This window comes from Musa acuminata, chromosome BXJ2-3 (assembly GCF_036884655.1).
Source record: "Musa acuminata AAA Group cultivar baxijiao chromosome BXJ2-3, Cavendish_Baxijiao_AAA, whole genome shotgun sequence".
NCBI classification, from domain to species: domain Eukaryota; kingdom Viridiplantae; phylum Streptophyta; class Magnoliopsida; order Zingiberales; family Musaceae; genus Musa; species Musa acuminata.
The window spans coordinates 38,187,660-38,209,977 of record NC_088340.1 but is presented as its reverse complement, the minus strand read 5'-3'; the positions used below and the strand labels follow the sequence as shown (position 1 = coordinate 38,209,977).

At 35.7% G+C, this 22,318-nt stretch overlaps 3 protein-coding genes across 4 annotated transcripts; 1 reads left to right on the top strand and 2 right to left on the bottom strand.

Moving 5' to 3' along the window:
* The first annotated feature begins 2,679 nt into the window (after positions 1-2,679).
* On the top strand, positions 2,680-14,066 carry LOC103979064 (probable 3-deoxy-D-manno-octulosonic acid transferase, mitochondrial). Of its 2 annotated transcripts, XM_009395087.3 has the most exons (14): positions 2,680-3,077; positions 3,157-3,250; positions 3,467-3,509; positions 3,685-3,807; positions 4,450-4,569; positions 4,644-4,722; positions 4,902-5,018; positions 5,864-5,961; positions 7,311-7,401; positions 10,804-10,923; positions 11,006-11,076; positions 11,723-11,917; positions 12,327-13,674; positions 13,790-14,066. In XM_009395087.3, exons 1-12 carry the CDS (start codon positions 2,858-2,860, stop codon positions 11,909-11,911), a joined length of 1,365 nt encoding a protein of 454 aa, XP_009393362.2. In that variant the 5' UTR covers positions 2,680-2,857; the 3' UTR covers positions 11,912-11,917; positions 12,327-13,674; positions 13,790-14,066. The 2 variants fall into 2 exon arrangements, with proteins under 2 accessions (XP_009393362.2, XP_064956627.1); XM_065100555.1 differs by lacking the exons at positions 10,804-10,923; positions 11,006-11,076; positions 11,723-11,917; positions 12,327-13,674; positions 13,790-14,066 and adding an exon at positions 9,788-10,797 and having other exon boundaries at positions 2,681-3,077.
* LOC103979570 (GABA transporter 1-like) lies at positions 12,576-15,929 on the bottom strand. Its single transcript, XM_009395744.3, has 7 exons — positions 15,742-15,929; positions 15,130-15,360; positions 14,125-14,222; positions 13,769-13,955; positions 13,528-13,658; positions 13,189-13,425; positions 12,576-13,053 (listed from the first exon to the last, which is right to left on the bottom strand). Exons 1-7 carry the CDS (start codon positions 15,917-15,919, stop codon positions 12,673-12,675), a joined length of 1,443 nt encoding a protein of 480 aa, XP_009394019.3. The 5' UTR covers positions 15,920-15,929; the 3' UTR covers positions 12,576-12,672.
* A 1,398-nt stretch (positions 15,930-17,327) lies between these two features.
* LOC103979066 (histone deacetylase HDT2) lies at positions 17,328-22,086 on the bottom strand. Its single transcript, XM_009395089.3, has 10 exons — positions 21,972-22,086; positions 19,555-19,625; positions 19,253-19,470; positions 19,113-19,129; positions 18,959-19,009; positions 18,506-18,696; positions 18,250-18,333; positions 18,067-18,166; positions 17,825-17,960; positions 17,328-17,732 (listed from the first exon to the last, which is right to left on the bottom strand). Exons 1-10 carry the CDS (start codon positions 21,982-21,984, stop codon positions 17,669-17,671), a joined length of 945 nt encoding a protein of 314 aa, XP_009393364.2. The 5' UTR covers positions 21,985-22,086; the 3' UTR covers positions 17,328-17,668.
* Between the last annotated feature and the right edge of the window lie 232 nt (positions 22,087-22,318).

Genomic DNA, 22,318 nt, shown 5'->3' with positions numbered 1-22,318 from the left:
TTAATAGTGTATCAAGTTTTTTTTTTATCATATGTTTATGTATACAAGTCGAATATATCTTTTTCTGGTAGTTAATATAAAATAGATTATATCTTTTTCATGATATAATCGTTATTGATCTAAAATACTTAAGCTCAAGTATAAATGGTTAACCCGATAATGAGATAGGATAGCTAATTCAATTAACTCAGAGGCATATAAATAATCAACCTAAAATGTTTATGCTTAAGTAAATAATAGTAAACTTATCTAACTTTTATCGACCATTAAGCTCAAGTTAATAGTTGCCTACTGTTTAACACTATGTATCAAATCATAATATGCTAAATATGTCCATGTTACAGTCCATACGTGCTATGAAAAAAAAAAAACATAAATGTTAAACCATTAATAAAATTAACTTAGGTAACTGTCTCAATAGGAAACATCATCTTGCTTTGTAAATCAATTTGAGTAATTTATAAAAAAAAACCTCCTCAATAGTCAAATTTTATCATGTGACACTCTAATATTTATTTTTTAATTAAGAGATACTCTTTTTTTACGTTGAATTTCGTATTTTGATAATGAAACCACTTGATATATGCTTATAATTTAATCTCTGTGTTAAGTGACGCAGGATGCTTCGATCAGGATGAGACAATTAAAGCAAGAAAATTCAATGTTGTGCCGGAGGAAACATGCCAGAAGATTGAACGTCGAACCAGTGGATCGGTCGACGTATCAACAGAAGGCTTCGAGCCGTGGACTCCGACATCGGGCCAAGAAGAGCGAGTATCGTAACAAGGATATCGGAGTTGCGGAGTCAACTAGCCAATTGGACAATATGCTACAGGAGAGGACGATGCGCCGAAGAATCGGACGAAGCGTTGAAGGACCAATGACATAAATTTTTTTTTTTATTAACATTTTATATATTATGATTGATCCTTAGTTTACTCCCAAGTTATTTGAGTTAAATTGATTTATTGGACATGAATCAAACTAGATAGGTTCAATAAAAATCTTAGTATTTGATTTATTCTTTTTAAATCTTATATTATAAATTTCCCTAAATTATTCTGCTATCCTTTCCAAATTACCCTCGCCACCTCTCATTTCGCCACCTCCTCTCCCTCTCTATTAGCTTCTTTCTTCTCACCCTCTTCATCGATTTCCTCCTCCCCATCCCCCTTCCCCTACCTTACCTCCACCTCCCTCTCCCCCTTTCTCTCTCTCTCTCTCTCTCTTATCCTTCTACTCTTCTCTTTCCTCTTTCCTCTCCCTCTTTTTCCTTCTTATCCTCATAGTTTATCTATATTAGTCATTGTAATCGAATTACACTCGAATAAATTTAAAAACATATTAATTTTTATATAAACATATTTTAAAAAATAATAAAAAAATATCCTTAAAATATATTAATTTTTATTTAATATTATCCTTACACTCATTCATAAAATATATTAAAAAATATTTTTTTTATAAAATTATCCTTAATCCTTCATGAATAAAAATTTTATATTAAAATCTTATAATAATTTGTTAGTAGTTTTGGAAAAGTTTGAACTTGTTTGTTAGAAATTAACTTGAGTTATATTTGAATACATGTTCAACAAAAAAACATCCTAAACTCATAAGAAATTTAAAAATAATATTATATATCTTAAAATCAAGTGTTAATAGTTTTTAAAATGTTTGGATTGGTTTGATTTGAATTAACTTGAATTATACTTAAGTTATTCTTAATCATAGATTCAATATAAAAATATCATATATTAAAAAATTAATCATCCTAAATTTTATAAAAAATAATAAACATATCAACGTTACACCCCAATAGTTTCGAAGAGGTATGGATATGTTTAATGAAAATTCAAAAAGTTATTCTCGACTACATATTCAACATAAAAATACTCTACTTTAAAATTAATCACCCCTATATTCAAAATAAAATAAAATAAAATAATAATACATATATTAGCATCCCACATTATTAGTTTAGGAGAAATTTGGATAAGTTGGGTGAAAATTTACGTATCACAAATTGAATCAAAAAATATCTTATTTAAAAAATTAATTACTCTGAATTCATAAAAGTAAAAAAAAAAAATTGATACTAAGCATATTATCATCTCATCTAGTAGTTTTAGAGAAATTTATATAAATTCGATAACAATTTAACAGGTTATATTCTATCACTAATTCAACCTAAAAATAATCCTCTTTTAAAATTTTATTCATCCTAAAATAATAAAAATAATATTAAATATCTTTATATGATGTATTAGTAGTTTTAGTGAACAAAATTATACTTGAGTTATAGTAACTTACAAATTGAACAAAATTCGATTCGATCCACTGTGATCGAACTCGACTCGAAGCAATTCAACTTCAATTCTTTAGATCGGACGAAATCAACTCATGAATTTATAACTTGTTATTGCTCGATTCAAGGAAATTATTATATATTTTTGTTAAAAACCAAATATAAGGTTGTTTTTTTCGATTTAGATAATCCTTTTTTTTTTTTTAAAGGGATATTTATCAAGAACTGTTTTTTTGATAAATAACCTAATCAACCTAATTCTTCCTATCACAACTAAATCATTTGATAAAACAACGCTTATACTCCCAATTTGAGATGTTCGGGTTGATTTAACATATTATTACACAAGTAATAGTTCTGTTGTTCGAGTTGATGTATCAACGGACATGAAGTGTGAGGCTTAGACTAAACATTAGGATTTGGTTGATTCAATTGACCAGTTCTTAAAGTTGGTTTGGGGCAGCAACTCCTCGGCGAAACGAATGAGATCGCGTACCATGAATTCCTTCTGAGCTAAAATACTCGTGATTTTAGGTTTTGGAGGGAGGGATGGCCGCGGCGGCGCACACGGCGATGGCGTTGCGAGGCAAGATGGTGTACGAGCTCTACAGGGCGATCACCCACGTGGCGGGGCCGATCATATTCGCCCACATACAGTGGCGGAGGCTGCGCGGCCTTGAGCACCCTACCCGGTGGCCGGAACGCTTCGGTCGCTCTTCATCGCCTCGCCCTCCCGGCCCTCTCCTCTGGTTTCACGCTGTCTCTCTAGGTACTGCATTCCTTCCTTCCGCCATGGCTACGCCTGTATTCCGGCATTTGCACCTAACGATGACTTCGATTCCTCTCAGGCGAAGGATTGGCCGCGATCCCCATGATCAAGCACTGTGTTCGTGTGCAACCCAATTTCGTCGTCTTGATGACGAGCACAACGACATCGGCTTTGTAAGGACTGATATTAATTTCCTTGTTCTTTTTGATTGATTGTTTGAGAGAATTATGAAAGGATGGATTATGCATGTCAATTGTTCGACCTTAGGCTTGTTGAACATGTTGTCAGTCTTGCTGGATCTATGATTAGTAACTTTTAATGCTATAAGTGTAGATGTTAGTGATTTAGAAATGCACTGGTATCATAAGTGTTAGCACTGGTTATTGCAGTGAAGTCATCAAGGACCAGCTACCAGATGGTGTCATATATCAGGTTTGCTAATGATTCACACCATTGTTCATTCTCAATATCAAGAGACATCATGGGTTTATTGTATCCCAGTCGGTTGGGACTATCTTTCTTTCGTGTTGGTTGCATTTCAGTGATGTTTCAATTTTTTGTTTCCTAAAATAGTTGCATATTGCAGTGACGTGCATATTTTTTACAGCTTGCCCCTCTTGATTCTCCTACCGCAGTGGGTAAGTTTCTGGGATACTGGGACCCTGTTGCTGTCTTTCTTATGGAAAGTGAACTATGGCCCAACCTCATCATATCTGCTGCAGAGAAAGGAGTGAGTAATCTCTTTGTAACTCTTCTTGTTTCTACATATAATTGAAGCAGTTCTTCTAGAAGTGCTTGGTTTATGGTATTTGTGCTGGTGTCAAAAGAACCAACAAATTGATTTTTAGATGGGAATACAGTATACAAGTGAAAGATGAGACAGCAAAGGTTATGTCTTGTGAGGTAATTAGGAGATCGTTTTATCATAGCAAAAAAGGCTCATATGAGTCATACAAATATAGTGTAGTCACTGGGTAGTCATTAAGAAAAAATCTTAAGATACCCTCTCGTGACTGTGATGTGCCCTAATCAACAAGATTTCCTTTCTACATCTAAGTGAGGTCCGGATAGAATTTTAGTCTTGGTTTTTCTTGACAGGGATTTCTAATGATCTTTTGCTTTGTTCTTCTTTTGCTCATCTTCAATACACGTCTTCACGGTCCGTAACAGTAATGGGAAAGTTTTTCCTTATAAGTACAACATTTTGGATATCTTTTCTGTTTCAGACTGTTATTGTAGTACATGTGCTTTGGTTATTCATCTAGCCCTTTATTAGTTTGACAAATTGTCCCTATATTCTCATGCTTTGTGTGTATTATTTTTATTTTATACTTGTTATCTCAAAATGAGTCACCATCTATGTTCTTTTCAGATTCCAGTGGCGTTATTAAATGCTAGGATGTCGTGCAAGTCTTTTAAGCGTTGGTCAAGAACATTAGCACTGCCTCTAATTTCCTTGATGCTGTCAAAAATATCTTTGATTGCCCCACTGGTATGAACCTCTCTTCGCCTTTTTTATGCCTCGATCTGTTTTCTTTAACAATATTTACTTATTGAATATGGCAGAGCACACTTCAGGCCATCCATTTTCAATTGCTGCATGCATCACCACATATCATCCATTTTGCTGGTGATTTGAAATATGGTATTCTTCCATATCTGACCTTATTTCTTTATTAAATTATTTATTCTTCATCGTAGTGACACTAATCTACTCCACAAATACATGGATGCAGATTATTGTGAGAAAGAGATAAGATACTATACAATTTTTGTCTTGTATGTCAAACTTCCTTTGACACACCTTTTTCCTTTAAAATTTAGCTGTAGGAGATCTCAATGTCCTCGAGGAAGACATTAGGAAAATAAAGGATCTTCAACTACAACTCGCCAGTAGGCCTGTTTGGATGGCAGCATCTATACACGAGGGTGAAGAAGAAGGTCAGCATCTCATTACTTTTTTGGTGCTTCCTTCGGCAGCTGTTGGATTATTATTCATCATTTATTGTGTTGTAGACTTCTAGTATTTTGGATTTCCTTAGTTGTTTGCTTTTTTCTATTTTCATTTTACTTAATCATTCATGAGTGTGAATATATAGTAGGTTACGATTTTATCATATAATCTATAGTTGCTTCTCTATGAAGCATGAAGAATTAAAAAAAAAATGCTTGCTGTGTCTGTCTCTTGTTGATGTTAGTCACCATAACTTGTAAGATAATTACATGTTGCATGTTCAAACATAATTAGAATATGCATCATGCATACGCCTTTATTATAATGCATGATATATATGTAGAACGCACATATCATCCACATTAGGCTCCTTTGCATATAAAAAACCAGTAACATGTCCTTTCGTGCTTTTGACTTGCTATGGATATGAATAACATCATTAATGCGATTGTAGTTGAAGCTTTTTTTTTGTAATGTGCATAAAGGGCTATCACATGTTGTGCTAATTGTACATAATATTTCATATGTAAAATTGTAGAAATTTATTTGTTGTCATCACCTGAAGAGGGATTACCCATTTTTCCCATTGCTCTTTTGTTTGTTCGCCTGCTTGAGTATTGTTGCTATCATAATATTTAATTATTAATTCACCTTTTCATTTTAATCAACTTTATTTTTTTTTCCTTGATGCAAGGGTTATTTTGTGATACATGGTCTATATCATTGTTGATGCTTTAATCACTGTTCGTATTTAGGGCAAACACTTCATAAGTCATTCTAATTTCTTTTGATATTTTAATCATTATTAATGCAAATGCTTCTTGAATCACAGTCATGCTTTGGGTTCACAAAGAATTAATCAAGATGCACACCGACCTGGTTATGATTCTGGTTACAAGGCATCCACGACATGGACAACAACTTGCACTAGTATGCATCTGATGCTTTATGGGTAAATTATACATATTGTGCTATTTCCGTTAAGTCTGTATGTGAGAATCCCAAAATCCATGAAATAGGTAGTTATGTTGAAACATCATCTTCTTCTCTCAACCTGATTTTCCAAAAATCTTTAGCAGAACAGTTAGATGCCTTTTGATATGTTGGATGTTTTAAATACTGTAAATTGGTTCTGGTTCTAGAACCACTTATAGAGCCATGAACCTATAGCTGCAGTAGCCTATAAAAGCAATCTACTGTCCAATGAAAGAGCCAAATTGTTTTGTAGCAGCAGAGGAGTAACAAGTTGAGGTGTAATTACCAATGTTGCTGAATTTCATAAGACATATGCTATTTGAGCATAAATGCATGCTCGTCTATATTTTAAACTTTATTCTCTATTTTGTAAATTGTTTAAAAAAACTTTGTGAATTATTTGGTGAGAAATTTTCAAGGTTTTCTTTCTTTGCTTATGTTAGCTGAATTTTATAACCAATTAGGTCCATTCTTACTTGGCTTTTTAAGTACTGTGAATTATGAGATGCCCTTCTTCTTTGCCTGCGTGATTACTGCAGATCCAACTTGCATATTAGCTGTCATGACCAATCAACTTTTTTTAATATGTTGTCATGTATTATGTCATACAGTGCACTTTATATATATGGGATGAGTAGAGTTGTAAATGTTCTTTCTTTCTGTTAAGGAGCTTGTGGCCATAAATTAGTTGATTTATTAATTACAATACTCACTGAAATTTGCCTATATACAGACCATAATTTTCATAAGGGAAAGTTGGTAAATTCATTGAACTTTTAGATTTTCAATCAGAAAATTTCTCTGGATATACTGGATTTGTCTAATATTCATGATTTAGCTTATTCAAATTGGTTAACTTAAAAAAATCATATGAAATCATGTTGCATTAGTGGAGAAAGGGTTTCAGGATTTTAATCAGAAGAATAATCTTACGAGGAGTGGACTTTAAGTATCTTTACTCTGCATAGATCTTTACGGTAATTTATTATTTTATGGATTATAAATATTTACTAGCAAATCTCAACTCTAATTGATTAGTTTTCACGGAAAATCATCCTTTATAAATTGATTATAAAGTTCTTTTTATCTTATTTTTATGGAAAAGCTTTAATTCTTGGGCATTAACCTGATTTCTGCTATATTTCCCTCTATGAGAAATAAATTCCAGAAATTTTAGTCATATCTAGCTTTTATCTATCTCCTTGCCAATTGCTTGGGTTGTTATATATATATATATATATATATATATATGAGCATTTACAATCTTTGTACAACGCATTTACTTGGTTCTATTATCTGTGCAGGCATTAAAGAAACAAGGGATGAATGTTTCATTGAGGTCTAGAAGTGAAACAATTTCTTGTAGCACTAGTATATATGTGGTGGACACTTTGGGTTGGTATTTCATATTACTGTTTAGTGCTTGCATGATGCTAGAATCTATGTTGGTTGCTCATGTATTGCTTTTGGGTTATTCTTTTCTATTTCAAATTCATCCAACCCAGCTTCCATCATTCATATCTTTTATTCATGTATATTTATATCATGTCTACATTTTTCATTGTTCCATACGTAATAGACCATATTTTGATTGGATATGGAGTGATTTCAATAGGCGCTTGGGCGCTCGCCTAGGCGCTCAGGCGAGACGAGGCCCGAGCGCCTCGCTTCATGTCCGGGCGCCTCGCTTCAAAGAGGTGCCGCCTGGGCGCTCGCTCGAGCCCAGGCGCTGGGCGCTTCGGGCGAGCGCCTGTGTTAAACCAGGCGACCGAACCAGATTTTTAGGTCTGGTTGGTCTCCGGTGCTTTAGTTGGTTCAATCGAACCAACTAAATCACCGATATCGAGCTCCCTCTTCCGATTTCCCCAACCCTAACACACGATTTTGCCGCCGAGATTTCTTCTCCGCTGTCGCTGCTCTCTGCTGTCACTACTCGCCGCTGCCACAATCGCTGCTTGTCGACTGCTCGCCGTTGCCAATCGCTGCTTGTCGTCACTGTCGTCGCTCGCCGCTCCCGTTGCCGCCGCTCCCATTTGCCGCTCGCAGCTCTCACTCTCGCTATCGCCGTCGCTCGCCACTCTCGCTCCAGCTACAGTTGTTGCCTGCTATCGCTGTCGTTGCCTCAATAGCCTCAGTCTTCTCACACTCTTCTCACTATACTGTTAATAGTATATTAACAGTATACTGTTAACTATATACTAATAATAGTATTTTTATTTATTAGATTAATAACATATTATTTTGATTTTAATACTATTAATTTTTATTTATTTAATACTATATTTTTTATTTAAAAAATAAAAATATACTATTATGATTTATTTATTTATTATGATTTTGTACCTAATTTTCTTAATTTAATAGCATATTTTTTATTTAAATAATTATATTTATTAATTATATTATATATTTTTTATATTTTAGCGTCTCGCTTCGCTCGGGCGAACGCCTAGCGCCTCGGGCGTTTTTGGACCTTGGCACCTTTTGGCGCCTAGCGTTTTTTAAATCACTGTGGAGTACTGTGCTTTAAACTTTAAACTTGCGAAGTGTAAATAGGCATCAGTGTTTTGGATCCAAAAACTGAGATTGGTGCAATTGTTTGAGCTTGTTGATGATTGGTCTACTGTAGATTGGTAATATATTTATAATAACTGGTTTATGTTACCTAAACTAATTCTAGCTTGATAAACAAAACATAAAAGGGATTAGGATGTGTATGGCAAATAAGTATGTGAGCATTTTTTTAAGGTAATCCAAAAGTAATGGGATCAATGGCCTTTTGTAGAGAAACAATTATGTGACTAGGATGTGGTGTATAAAATCTCTAGATATTCAAGTTGCGAAAAACAGGGCTACAGTTGCTGCATATCCCATGGACATTTTTAGATGAGAAATGAAAAATAACATGAATAGATCTGACTCTCCAGTTAAGTAAGCCTATCTTTGCACCAGAAAACTAGTTCATAAAAGCAAGTTAGTGATCCGCCAACTGTCAGGGGGTTCTGTCACAGAACCTCAGACTATATGATAGTAAGAAGTTGATGTGGGGTGACACTAACATTTGACCTGGAATTGATATGTTATGCTTGCACAGTTATCAAGAATCTTGTCATCGACATATTTTTGACACAAAATAAGATCCTTTTGAATGAGATGCATAGGAGTATTGAAGTCTTAAACTGCATAATTCAATTCCTAACATGCGGATTGGCAATTATATGGTTAAATGAAGGTTTTTTTGTGATCATTTTCTTTCTCTGGGCACTATATTTGTCATAAAATACAGCATGATGCTTTACTATGCCTGTTGTATGGGAAGATGCCAGAGAATGGTACAGAAAGTCATGATGTATAGCCATCATCTTCTGTAGTAATCTGACATCGATAGGTCTTCATGTCTTGCTTCCATTGATCAAGAATGGCTGTTCTATTTGTCCACACTAAATTGTAGCAGTTATTTATGTTATTTGACAAAGGTCCTAAAGTCGTAAACATTATTCCTTCCAGAATATATTATGCATTTAATTATCTGCCTAATTATGCAAAGCATTGGACGGTGGATGATCTAAAAGATATCTGAGGATTATGCAAACCAAGATCTTTTTGTTCACATTATTTTTTAAGCTAAGAAAAATATTATTTGATTTTCTAATTTAAGGATGCCTGTCACTGACAAATTTTTCATACTGAACTATTCATGATATTCTAGGATGTATATTCCTACTGGAAATGGAAGATGAATTTTAGATATTTGATGGTTTGAGTCCTTATGTGCTTGCAGTTGATTCAAGAAGCAAGAGAAAAGATCAGTCTTGTTGGACAAATAAGTTTGACGTGGTTACTTTTGCGACAAATACTTTGTGAAGAGTGCTTTTCTGTTTGATATGATTCAAAGGATGCTACTGTATGTCATTTTGATCCCATGGAGAAACTTCGCTTGGAATAAGTTTGTAACTGAGAATCCCGGTGACACTAGTTTGTCTAATAATTAAGTGGAAACATACGACTTCAAGTTGTGGTCTATATTCTATTAATTATTTTATACTACAGCCATGCCATGGTTACCTTTATCTTCTAGCTGTTGATGTACATCTGCCATTTTGACTGATTTAGCATATTTTGTTCCTAAAGATGATTTACTTTATTCATCACAGGAGTGAGAGTAGGTAGCTGTCAATATTAAGGATAGCGTGGGCTATAATTAAGCAGCATACAATAGCTAGGATATTCTGTCTTAAACAACTAGGTAGAATGGAGCGAAAATAAGGCTTCCTGTTATTAGGCTATCGATAATCGCTGGAGTAGTTAATGTATATGTAGGTTGTTGTCTCATTCAGGATGCTGATATTTTAGAACTATGGTGTTGAACATACGTAAGCTATGCATTTTCATTAGGTAGGTAGTCAGCTGAAATTTGTCTATAAATGCACCTCATCTTTGCATAAGAGCCATCATTTTTCTTTTTTATTACTATATTTGTTTCATGTCTATTGTTATTCAGTTTGTTTAGCACATTTCTCTCAATAGGGACTGCAAACATAAGTTCCATCTATCTGATCCCAATTAGTTAGGATTTATGCATTATTTCTCTATAGCAAGTGAATAGATTTAAAGAGTCTTTTGGTTAGCTATGTAATCATGTGTGGGTCTTTGCTAGAGTTAAATTTGTTGTTATGACATTTTTTTATGATACACAGAAGTTAAAAAATCTGCTTATATGTTCTCATTACTTATTATTTTAATGTTTGGGTGCTGTTTGGTGGGGGATTTCTAATTTTTGATAACTTTATGATACAGGTGAACTTAGGACACTTTATAGGATAACTCCAATTGCTGTGATTGGAGGTTCTTTTTTGCCTTGTTTAGCTGGTCATAATGTTGCTGAGGCTGCTGCAGCTGGTTGTGCTGTTTTAACAGGTAATAAGCTAAGCTTACATTAGTACTTACTAAACATCTTTCCAGAAAGCGTGTGTTGCTTCAATGTTTGAAAAACTTTCAGGTCCTTATGTTGGACATTTCTCGCATATGTTAGCTGGAATGATACAAGCAGCTAGTTCATCAGTCCAGCAGGTCAGAGGTGTCAGTTGTTTCTTTGTCTGCCTACTCCTGAAAGGCCACTATTATCTAAATGCTGTGTATTTAGTTTAATTTTTATAGAACTTTTGCATAATAAATCATGCATTGTTGTGATGAAACAGAAATTTTATGGTTTTGGTAAAGGGTAAATCTGGAATTATTTTAATTGATAGATGTTGATAAAATTTTAAAGCTACCCGAAACTCAGGTACTCCAGATATACTAATAATATGAATTTTTTAATAAAGAAATTTTGTCTAGGATACAAGTTATCAGATGCTGATTATGTTTTTGCCTGACCTTGTTGGTCACCGTAGTTCCCTTGATTTCTGTATTTGTTGTCAACCCATAGAAAAATCAGCTTTTATCTTGCAATTGAGTAGGAAGAGCTGAACTTGTCCATGTTATGTTGGTCATTTATTTTGGAGAGTACACATTGTAGTTATGATAGTAAATTCCATAGCAATGGTATAATGAAACTCAACATCTTGTTTTTAAGTGTTTGCACTATGGGACATTCACCCTTCTCATCATCATTAATTTTTCTAGTACATTTTTAGTATTTTTATCTGCAAATTTCAGCACATATGTACATTATTCTGTTCCCCTGTAGCATTGACACCAGACACTGTCCTTGCAGGTTGCAGATAAAGCTGAACTATTAGAAGCACTGAAAAAGCTGCTTACCGATAAAAAGTCTTTGGAAGCACACTGCAGGGCTGCAAAATATGCATTTTCAACTGTTTCAAAGGGAGTTGTGGAAAATGTCTGGAAACTTGTATGTACATTTGTTCTTAAACAGTCCATAGGAAAATCAGATGAAGGTTGATCAATGGTGAGAGTCTCGTGATATGTTGTGTCCTTTTCTTTATCGTTATTTTATTTACTGAAGATAATTACTGATCCTTGAAATCTATATTTGATCATTTAAACACTAATTTGTGATCATGGCTTTGTTTAAATGGCTAGTGCCTGATTCTATATTTTTATGCTAGTCAGTCATTTTTTTAAAACTTAGGTTCATAGTTTTGGCATTCTTTGTCTGCACAAAATGGAGATTTCTTTGTCATCTTTGCATTTTTTTTCTTGAACAATATGCATGTTCAGATTTTTCAGTTAGTTTGTATCCTCTGTAGGAATGGAAATGGGTTAAAGTTTCAGTTATTAGAAAAAATGTCAACTCGTTCTCTATTCTACTTTGCAGGGGTCTGTTTTATTTGCTCACTTCTGCTTTTGGTATGCAGGCTTGTTCTTTGTTGAACTTGACTCTCACGATTCGATTGTACAGAACAATTTTGTGGAATAGGTGGAAGACGATCAATATCTTCTCCAAGTGGTTTATTGTGATTGTTCCTTTTGCTTTCTGCTAGTGTCAGCAACCAATCAGGGCTTCCTGTACTTCTGATCCGCAGAGAAGAAGCTGCTATTCGTGTACTGCTTTCACAATGTACAAGTTGGTGTATTTGTTTGGCCCAGAGTAGATGTTGGTCTCGTCGCTGAACAATGGAGATTTTACCTCTTACAAAATCTCAACTATTACAAGAATGATGATGTGCGACAGCGTTTTTTACTATGACAGGTTCATGGGTTTCAAACATTAGCAAAAAGTTTATAGGTCTTGGCATCCAGAACGATCTGCCGCACTGCAGAAATGGAACCCAGCACTGACAGTATCGAGAATACTATGGCTATGGTGGTGTTCAACCAAAAAAGCAGGCCTCTCTTTGAAGGTTTGAAGGTGATGTTGTACATAACTGATGGCACTGCAAAATCAAGGGGCAGGAACCCAAAAGCACCAATGGCTGCATTGAAGGCACCAAAGAAAGGGAGCATCGCTGCTATGAGAGTTGCTATGGCGATGGATAGTGACCGGAAGATGAGCCTTGGCACAATGTTCCGAGCAGAGTATTGATCCTTGGTTGGGTCAGCAAACAACCCCTCAAGTATCTCATTTGATGGCTGCAAGTATACCTGTGTGAATCAATAGGAGCTTTGGATCAGCTAGATGATTGGCAGGCATACTTCAATATGTTCTTTAGTTTACTGAACATTCCAAGTTTCAGAACAAATTTATAAAGGGAAGCTCATAGAAGTTTCTGTTCTTACCACTCCTACAGCGGCTAGTTGGAGAAGAATAAACAAATTGGTCATCACGAGGAACCACTTTGGAACTAAAGTTGAGCTGTTCTTCAGAATGAAGTTGGCAAGGATGGAGCCTTCAGCTTGGTTGCCGAATGCCCAGTACCCCGATATCGCCACGCTGAAGAATGTCATTATCACGATCGCGTAGCTGAGACAAAGGCCTTTGAACATCTTTCCTGTTACAGGTCGAGCTGCTGTTGCCTGGCAAGATTGTGCAAGAAAAACAACAGATGAAGGTTCTACCGAATAGTTGTCACTCTCATCTCGTTCACCAGTGTCTACAGTGCAAAAGGAAGAACAGACCTGTATCTCTGGAATGATACCATTGCCGTAGGTGGTTGCGATGATTGCAATGCCACTGAATATGCCGAAGATACGGTCTTGGCTATCACTTGAAAGAGAGTAGTCTCTCGGTGGTGCGCCAGCCGAGTGTCCTGTCATCAATTCAAGGTATGTGTTATGTTTTGTTTATCTAAAATAAATTGTCCAATAGAATCCTAGTAATCTATGGTGTATTAAGCGTAGAGAGGGAAAGGAATAATACCTGCATATATGGAACCTGCAGTGGCACATGCACTGTACGCCAAGCAGAGCATTAGAGAGATGAGGTTGACATGCCTGAGGGAGTGGAAGGAGGGGATCTGCGCCAGGACCATCATGAATACCCCGAAGATGGCCACGAACTCATAAAATTTCATCGTGCCTTCCGGCCTTGCAATCAGGTATATGGACTGTAAAAGCTTAGTTTAATTTAGTTCTTCTAGTCAACGAATAATTAGTTTGATAGGCTGCAGGAGGTGAATTGAGCCAATAAAAATTTTGATTTAATTCGTCGCAACAAATGACTAGTTTGATAGGTTGTGCAAGGGTGTAGGAGGTGAATTGAGCCAATAAATGTACCTTCAAGCTTTGTCCTCCCAGTAGGCCTACACCAAAAACTGTAGAAAAGCATATTGTGAACTGAATTGGGGCAACATAGTAACGACCCCATTTTGGCCCTGTTTCATACGAACCCAAACGTTTGATTAGTTCAAGATTAGCATTGGTGTAGGTTCCGTTTGAACCGGAACTGAACTGATCCGAAATTGGTATCGAACCATGATTGAGATGATTAGTTTCAATTAGAACCGGCGGTTATAGTTCAGTTCTGAATTGACCAAAAATAAACAAAAAAAATTGTAAATGACATCCACCTTTCAAATAATTTAATAAATAGCTGATTAGAGAAGTATTTTAAAAACTAAAATAACAAATAAAAAATAAAGATAGATGCCTGCAATCATAATTGAAATCGGAATCAGAATCGTTAGTTCCTGCCTGGAATTGGTTCGTTGGCTAAACCGGGTTTCAGAACCAAGGTTAGTGTTAGATGATATTGATAACAAGTCAATATTCTTCCTGTCATTTATCATGTCATATATTCTCAAATTTTGGTTGGCTTTGGATTGCAAACCAATTGGTTGTTGACTTATTTAACGTATGATGCTAGTGTGGAAGATAATTCTGGCTAAACTATGGCCCTTTAGTCAAAGCTGCATGTAGATAGATATATGTTCACGTTGACCATGGTTACGCAAGTAGGCAAAGAGCAGGTGAAATGATTTCCCTCTCTAGCCGAAGCCCACCCAACCTCCATAGTGATCCTTTTTCTTGACTGCAGCGTTCGTTCACATATCAGTTTGATGTCTCTTAGCGAGAAAATATTGGCCGGTCTCTTTTTGTTCCTTCGTATCCATTTTGGACCAAGTCAAAACTCCTGATCCCAAATTATGACCATGCTTATAACAAAACTAGTATCGTTTGATATCTACGTAAAATAAATATTCTACAACAAGAACAACAACGCGGTACAAAAGCCGCAAAAGGAATAGAGGTCATTTGGTGGTGAAGTACAAGAAACATTACCGAGGATGTCGCGGGCCATGTCCCTGAATCGCAGTTGGCGGCGGCCGAGCTGATCGTGGTGCTCGAGAACGAGGGAGAGGAGGTTGTAGGAGTAGAATGTGACGGCGGCGCCCATGACGAGGCACGCCACGGCCGACGCCCACCCGAGCGACGCGAACGCCAAGGGGAGGCTGAGCAGCGCCGGGGAGACGATGGAGGTGGTGAGATGGTAGGCGCAGTGTAGCCATGAGCCTGCAGTAGTAGATGACAAACGATTAAGTGTCCTTTGTGCGTGCCCATATCAAGAATAATGTGGTGATGGGAAAGCACATGCTACGCCGTACATTTTGTGGTAGATTCAACACTTGCAGGATCAAGCGGTCATCAAAGAAAAAGAGCAAAATGGGATATATATATATATCATTCAATTCATTAACATCAAAGCATTCCGAAACTTGATTTATTTCCCATCGTGCGGGTTTAAAAAGTTGGATCCATACCTTAGAAAAGTTTTGAGAAACGAACAAGTGTATGAGAACTGAGGACATGAGTTGACAAAAGACGATGGCTTTCTTCGTCATTCCGGCCGAAGAAAGAGAGAGAGAGAGAGGGGTGTGTGGTAATTGTAGTCACCTTTGGACTGGAGAACAAAAAGAGCTCCGGCATCCAGCTTCTTCTGGGCACCTGCAGGTGCCGCAGAAGCAGCATCAACGGCATGGCTGTCGGTGCCACCGCTGGCCACCATCTCCTCTGCTTCTATGGAATCGTGGGAACAGCTTCTCATCGCCCCTCGCAGGGAGAGGATTTCCATTGATGTAGGAAGATATGTGTCCATATCAATTCTTTATAAAAAAAATAAAATGTATTATTTCGTATTAAGATGTTTAGAAATAGGAAACATTTGGTGACTCGTAAAATATAGTATAATAATTAACAAGATGTGCACTATATTTTATTTTTCTAAGATAGAAATATAATAAATATGTTTCCATTTTCATACTTCCTTTAACAAATATGGTTCCCAAATTCAATGAATTATTTTAAAAAATGATGTTACTTTATCCATGTATATATTCAATAATTATCAATGTAATCATATGATTTAGCCATGTGCTTATATATATATATATATATATATATATATATATATATATATATATATATATATATATATATACATATACATATACATATATATATATATATACATATACATATACATATACATATATATATACATATACATATACATATACATATACATATACATATACATATACATATACATATACATATACATATACATATACATACATATACATATATACATATATATATACATATATATATATATATATATACATACATACATACATGTATGTATGCATATGTATATATATAATTTCCTATTAAGGTATATGTATATATATTCTTCATATCAATCTCATCTTTTTCTACAAGAAAAAAATAAGCCAGGAGAAGGAAGAACAATTCAGTGGGAGGCAATGGTAATCAGCAGCAAAGGAGGTGTGTCGGCGCAAGTTGCGCAGCACATTCACCGCAAACCACGAAGCATACAGCACAGCGACAAGGCTTGGTGGCGACGTAGCACCACCCCTCGCCATTGCAGCTGCGACCTTTTCTTTTTTATTTTTCATGTGAAACATCTTCAAGTGCTCTCCACTTCTGCCAGTGGTATCTAAATGTATGCTGCAGTTGCTTTAACTTTGTAGGCTTGGCATTTTGGGTACCAAATCTGTTTCTATCGGTACACCATGTGTAAACACACCAATGTGTATCAATGTTTCGGAAAGTGGAAAAAAAAAAAGAAAAAAAAAACGATGATGATAGAAGAGGAGAAAGGAGAAAGAGAAAAGATTAATAACCAAGGAAGAGGGAAAAAGAAGAGAGAGTATATCAGAGAGATAAACGAAGACAAACGAATGATGACTATCTCGTGTCTGAAAGTTTTAATTAAGCCACTTCTTCTGCCAATAATCCTTCATTTTCATTAAAGTGCAAATAAGCTTTTTATTTTCATTTTCAAGAAGTGAAATGAAGAATATCAAACATTACTCCCATGTTCTGTGAACCAAAATAATGATTGGAGAAAGACAAGCGGTATGTCTTCTCCGGTGAAGGGTGGACGCAGGAGTGTAAAGAGTTTACCACATCAACAAGTTTGAAAATATCATTAAAAATATTAAACAGATGCCAAATCAAGAAAATAGAAGCTTGATGAACATTACCCAAGATATTGCTTTAATAGTTATTACTTGCGTCTGGTAGTCCATCAGATTTCTCAAGATAACACTACTAATACAAAGGTCAGTTTCATCATCATACTAATTACCTTGAGTGCAGCTTAAAACCAATAAACATAAGATTTTAGGTATCATCCAAGCAAGCTTAGCAGCAAACAAGGAAAACCTGAGGAGAATATCAAGTCTTTCTAATTGGGGATGCTCCTATCCTAAGACTCGAACCAAGAAAAATTGCAAGATCCAAAAATGGACATGACAATGAAGCCACTGACTATGTGGTACTTGCCGCAATCTACTCATTTGCTGCCACTATGCTTCGCTTTGGTGTGTGCTTGAAGAGCATTATCCGAGTTAAAAGTTCTGAGAACAAAACAAATGTCACAATAATATCATTGCAGTAGCAATCTTTGGGAAATAAAAAGGGTCGGAAATGATGAGAATTTGAAACATACCTGCTGCATGAATTGCAGGAGATTGAGCCAGCAGATTTAGGAGTTTGCTGCTTAGACTTGTCACTGTTTGCTGGAGTTTTCCCTTGTTTTGCAGGATAAGGAGTTGCAACATAGCTGCCTTTCTTACCATCAGCACCTACAGGTAATTTTTTTTGGTAATTGTAAATCCAGATGAAATGGTGAAGTTGATCGACCCTTTATTTTTCATTCATTGCCAAACACTGCACAGAGATAGATTCTACCTGTTTTTTGATTCCCAGCTGGAGAAATCACCTTTGCCTTCTTTTCTGGAGCAGGAGTCTTTAATGCAGAACCAGCTGGCCTCTTGTTACCAGTTTCAACCTGCAAAAGATACACTTCATCTTTTACATGCCATCTTAAGTTCAAAGAACAAATAATAGGGTAAATAATGAACTTAAGCTTACCTTCTTAGGTGTAGCCTCTTCCTCTTCATCAGAACTTTCATCCGCATCTTCATCATCGCTATCGTCATCCTCGTCAAGCATGTCCTGAAAGAATGTCATAAAGTAAAAAAGGTCAATCACATATCATAAGGCATTAGATAACTGCTAAGAAATAACTCAGAAAACCAATAACAAATTACTGTGGATAAATTAGAACATAAACCAGCATACCAACTACAAAATTACAAACATAACTAACTATAGTACTTGCACTAACCTCATCACCATCAGAATCATCTTCTTCAGACTCATCATCATCATCATCGTCATCATTCTCATCAGCTTTCCGCTTCTCATCTTTAACTACCTCTATCTTAGGTTTTGACTTCGCAACTGAAGCATCAGCCTTTAGAGCATTTGGTTTTCCAGCTGAGGGCTTGGGCTTTTCTTCCTTTACCTCAGATTTGCCTGGAGTTGAAATAAAAGATCAAATCAAAAGTATAAGAAACATCTTCATCATTTGGGAAAGAAATAAATGATATCAGTGGACAGGCAGATTGTAGAAAACACAAAGGAAATAGATATAACGTTAAAAAACCATGACCAGATAGTTCACACTAGAATCACAAGAAAATTAAACTCAAATGCTTCTGATCAACAAATCAGATTTCTGAAGAAACATAAATTTAAATGCACATATAACACCAGATTTTTTTCTGCAGAAACATACCATTGATATTCTGGGCCAGTGGAATATCCTCATCAGATTCAGATTCGGTATCTAGAGGTTAATCAGAACATCCAAACAATTCATTAAGAAGAGGGGACTAGATAGAAAACAAATTAAAAGGAGGACAATAAACTTTAAAACAAATGAAACTTACCCATTTCATCAGACAACGTAGAGACAAAAGAAAAAGGCTAAGTCAAGGAAATCAAAATTTTAAAATAATTATGAGAAAAAACAAATAGTAACATATTGACTTGTTAACAAAAAAGTCTAATACAAATATCAAAAGGATATTCGCCTTCCTCCTGAATTACAGTCTTATAGCCCAAGAAGTAGATGCTCGTGTTCTTCGATCCATGAGATAGTTCAAATTCTTTCTCAAACACCAAATCATACTGAATTTGTGCACACTTGTCAGCGGAGAGAGTTCCAATAACTAGCTTTTTATTGTCAAACTTCACAAATACTGGCACGCCTTCATTTCCTTTATCTTTCACCTCCCCTAGTGATGCCTGCACACATAATGATGATTTTAAACATAAATTCATTTTCAACTACCACCTAATACATAAATATCAAAATGGGATGAGTAAAACCTGTGAAAGATGTAATAATTTATTTTCCCCAGGATCGACCTTAACAGTTTTGCCAGGCTGAACTTCGAGCCCTAAAAATTTGCAGTAAAATTAAGAACATTCAGAAACCTACAATAACAAAACTAAAATACAAGTCTTAACTCCTGTCCTAATTCCCACCAACATTTACTCATACCAACTAACAAATTACTGCGAAGAGTGCTTCCTAGTATTAGAAAAAAAAATGAAGTAGGGCTTTATAAATGAAACACCAGAAAAGAAATGAGTCCATATAAAAGAGATCAGCCATTTGTATTAGCAACAGAAAAATATTGTTATCCTATCATAATTGGTTCAAAGAGACTAAAAGAAAAACCTCAAGACCCAACCAACAATTGCTCAGGCTATGACCCAATAAGAAACAACTGTTTTTCCTAAAACAAACTTGCAAAACTTTGTTTGTATCACAATTAAAATCATGTATTCATGTATCCCATTAGTAGGAATAGATTAATATTAGCATGTGGTACACTATCATAACACACCAAAGAAACTGTGGACACAAGAAATATTTAAAATGACTTAAAATGTAAACCACATATCTCAACCAACATTTATAGTCATAATACCATGTTGCAACATGTGCATTAAGTAAAATACCTATTTTATCATCAACTGATGAACAACAACCTCTCCGATAGATTTTTATCAAATATATAGTATTTTTATTTTCCCAAATTTATTGGCTTTGTTTTGCTTTTTAGTTCTTATCTCATTGTAAATTTGATGTAGTAACTGAATCCACTGACTTTGCCCATCCCATTAGATTCCCAATGCAACTTCCATACAAAAGGATGTATATAATATATATATATATAACAGTCTATGCAAGCTTTTATACAAAAAGAAGCAATTCTAGCTTGTAAATACCAATACCACCGCGCCCCCCCCCCCCCCCCCACCCAAACCAAAAAAAAAAAAAAACACTACCCCACTCTTTTGAAAAACAAAATGCACTAACGCAAAAGATGATGATAGATGTTCAAACAAACTTTGCATTTGCACTCAAAAACCCACGAAATTTACATGTCTTGGATACAAAGCACAGACTTTTAACTTTCAACTGGATAAGTACTTTGTTGATTGGATTTCATGACTGTCAAAACATGAATATTTACAGATTCCATACAGAGGAAGGCTTATCAACAAAATAACAAAGAAATTAGCAAAATAACTTTGGATAGATTTAGCGAAATCTAAAGAGTTACACTTGAGTTACGCTTGATCACAGATTTAACCCAAAACTATCGTATTTAAAAAATTAATTACTCTAAATTCATACTAAATAGAAAAAGTGATACTAAACCTATTAATCTCACCCTAGTAATTCTAGAGAAGTTTAGAAAGATTTGATAAAAATTCAATGAGTTACACTTGATCATTGATTTAACCCAAAAATACCCTATTTAAAATTTTATTCATCATAAAATCATAAAAGATTAGAAAGAAAAAAAAATAAATATCTTAGAATCATGTGCTAATAGTTTTGAAGAAATTTGGATTGGTTTGATGAAAATATCTTGATTATACTCTAAGTTACACTCACATTACACTCGAGTTACACTCATTCACAGGTTTAACAAAGTTAGACCCAATCCAATCCAAATCGATCATGATCCAATCTGAATCGACCTAACCCGAACCGTGATGGCCAAACCAAACGAAACAGGCCCGTAGATCTGTGACTTGAAACAGCCCGATTCCCGAGCATTATCAAAATAAAAAAAAGGCCCCCTTGATAAAAACCAATTATGGGGGTGCCATCCGATAAAAGCCCAATGCCAGGGGCATTTTTGGATAAATTCCAGATTTTTTTTTGTTCTACACGTATTAGTGAAAAGAGATCCACGAAGGGGTGATCTCATACACCTTTCGTGAATTGGGCATATCAAAATATATACTCATTGAAGCTTAAAAATTTTCTTTGACCAGCTAAAAACCCATTACAGCTTACTGGTGAGCTCAAGAAGAAAAAAGTATATAAGCTCGTAGAATTATCCAATCCTAGGATTACATAGCCCCTCTGACACGAAAAAACACCACTAATTCCATCACCCAGCAACTGAAACATTAATACACCTGAGAGATTGCCTAGAAGGATGATGCAACATTGCGAAATGTAATGATTATAATGCGAGAAAATGTATGTCTATCAAAATCGTCAGTCAACACGACCAAATAACATAATCCGAATAATCCGACTAGATTCTGTACGGAGGGAATGCTACCTAATAGAAGATTCATGTAGCCAAAGAAAACTTAAACTAATCGATCAAATCGAGCGTCGAACGAAAGATGGCAACCCCTAACAGACTTCAAGCAATCGCGTGAACGAGATGGAAGAGAGGACAGAGACGTAGAAAGAGAGGAGGATTTACCCCAAAACTCCATGGCGGTCGGCGAGGAGGAAGAGGAGGATTAGGGTTTTGAGGAGGGCGAAGAAGAAGGCGAGATCAAGAACAAGGCGGTGAGGCTTTAGGGTTTGGTTTGGGCTCCAAAGGAGGAGGCGCTTTTAAAGGCGAACGGTAGCCAGTTGAGGGTTCGGATCGTCCATCGCGGCCGTGGATGATGTGTAACTTGTGTTAAGATTCGTGCTGGCCGTCGGTCTCGTGATCCGCCCGGGAGATGCTGATTTGGTTAATTGGATCGATCACATGGAGGAGTTCCACATCCGGGTTGAGGCAGGCGTCATTCCGCTTCATGTGTCCGGGTTCGGGTTTTATCT

Bases quoted from the DNA above. Each gene is read 5' to 3' on its own strand.
- LOC103979064 (XM_009395087.3), top strand. From the start codon at position 2,858: ATGGCCGCGGCGGCGCACACGGCGATGGCGTTGCGAGGCAAGATGGTG. The intron at 3,078-3,156 runs GTACTGCATTCC...GATTCCTCTCAG, and splicing joins GTTTCACGCTGTCTCTCTAG to GCGAAGGATTGGCCGCGATC. The intron at 5,019-5,863 runs GTCAGCATCTCA...CTTGAATCACAG, and splicing joins ACACGAGGGTGAAGAAGAAG to TCATGCTTTGGGTTCACAAA.
- LOC103979570 (XM_009395744.3), bottom strand. From the start codon at position 15,919: ATGGAAATCCTCTCCCTGCGAGGGGCGATGAGAAGCTGTTCCCACGAT. The intron at 15,361-15,741 runs GTGACTACAATT...CTACTACTGCAG, and splicing joins TTTTGTTCTCCAGTCCAAAG to GCTCATGGCTACACTGCGCC. The intron at 13,956-14,124 runs GTACATTTATTG...AAGCTTTTACAG, and splicing joins TGGGAGGACAAAGCTTGAAG to TCCATATACCTGATTGCAAG.
- LOC103979066 (XM_009395089.3), bottom strand. The intron at 18,334-18,505 runs GTTAGTGCAAGT...ACATTCTTTCAG, and splicing joins ATGATTCTGATGGTGATGAG to GACATGCTTGACGAGGATGA. The intron at 17,961-18,066 runs GTAGAATCTATC...AATTACCTGTAG, and splicing joins AGCTGGGAATCAAAAAACAG to GTGCTGATGGTAAGAAAGGC.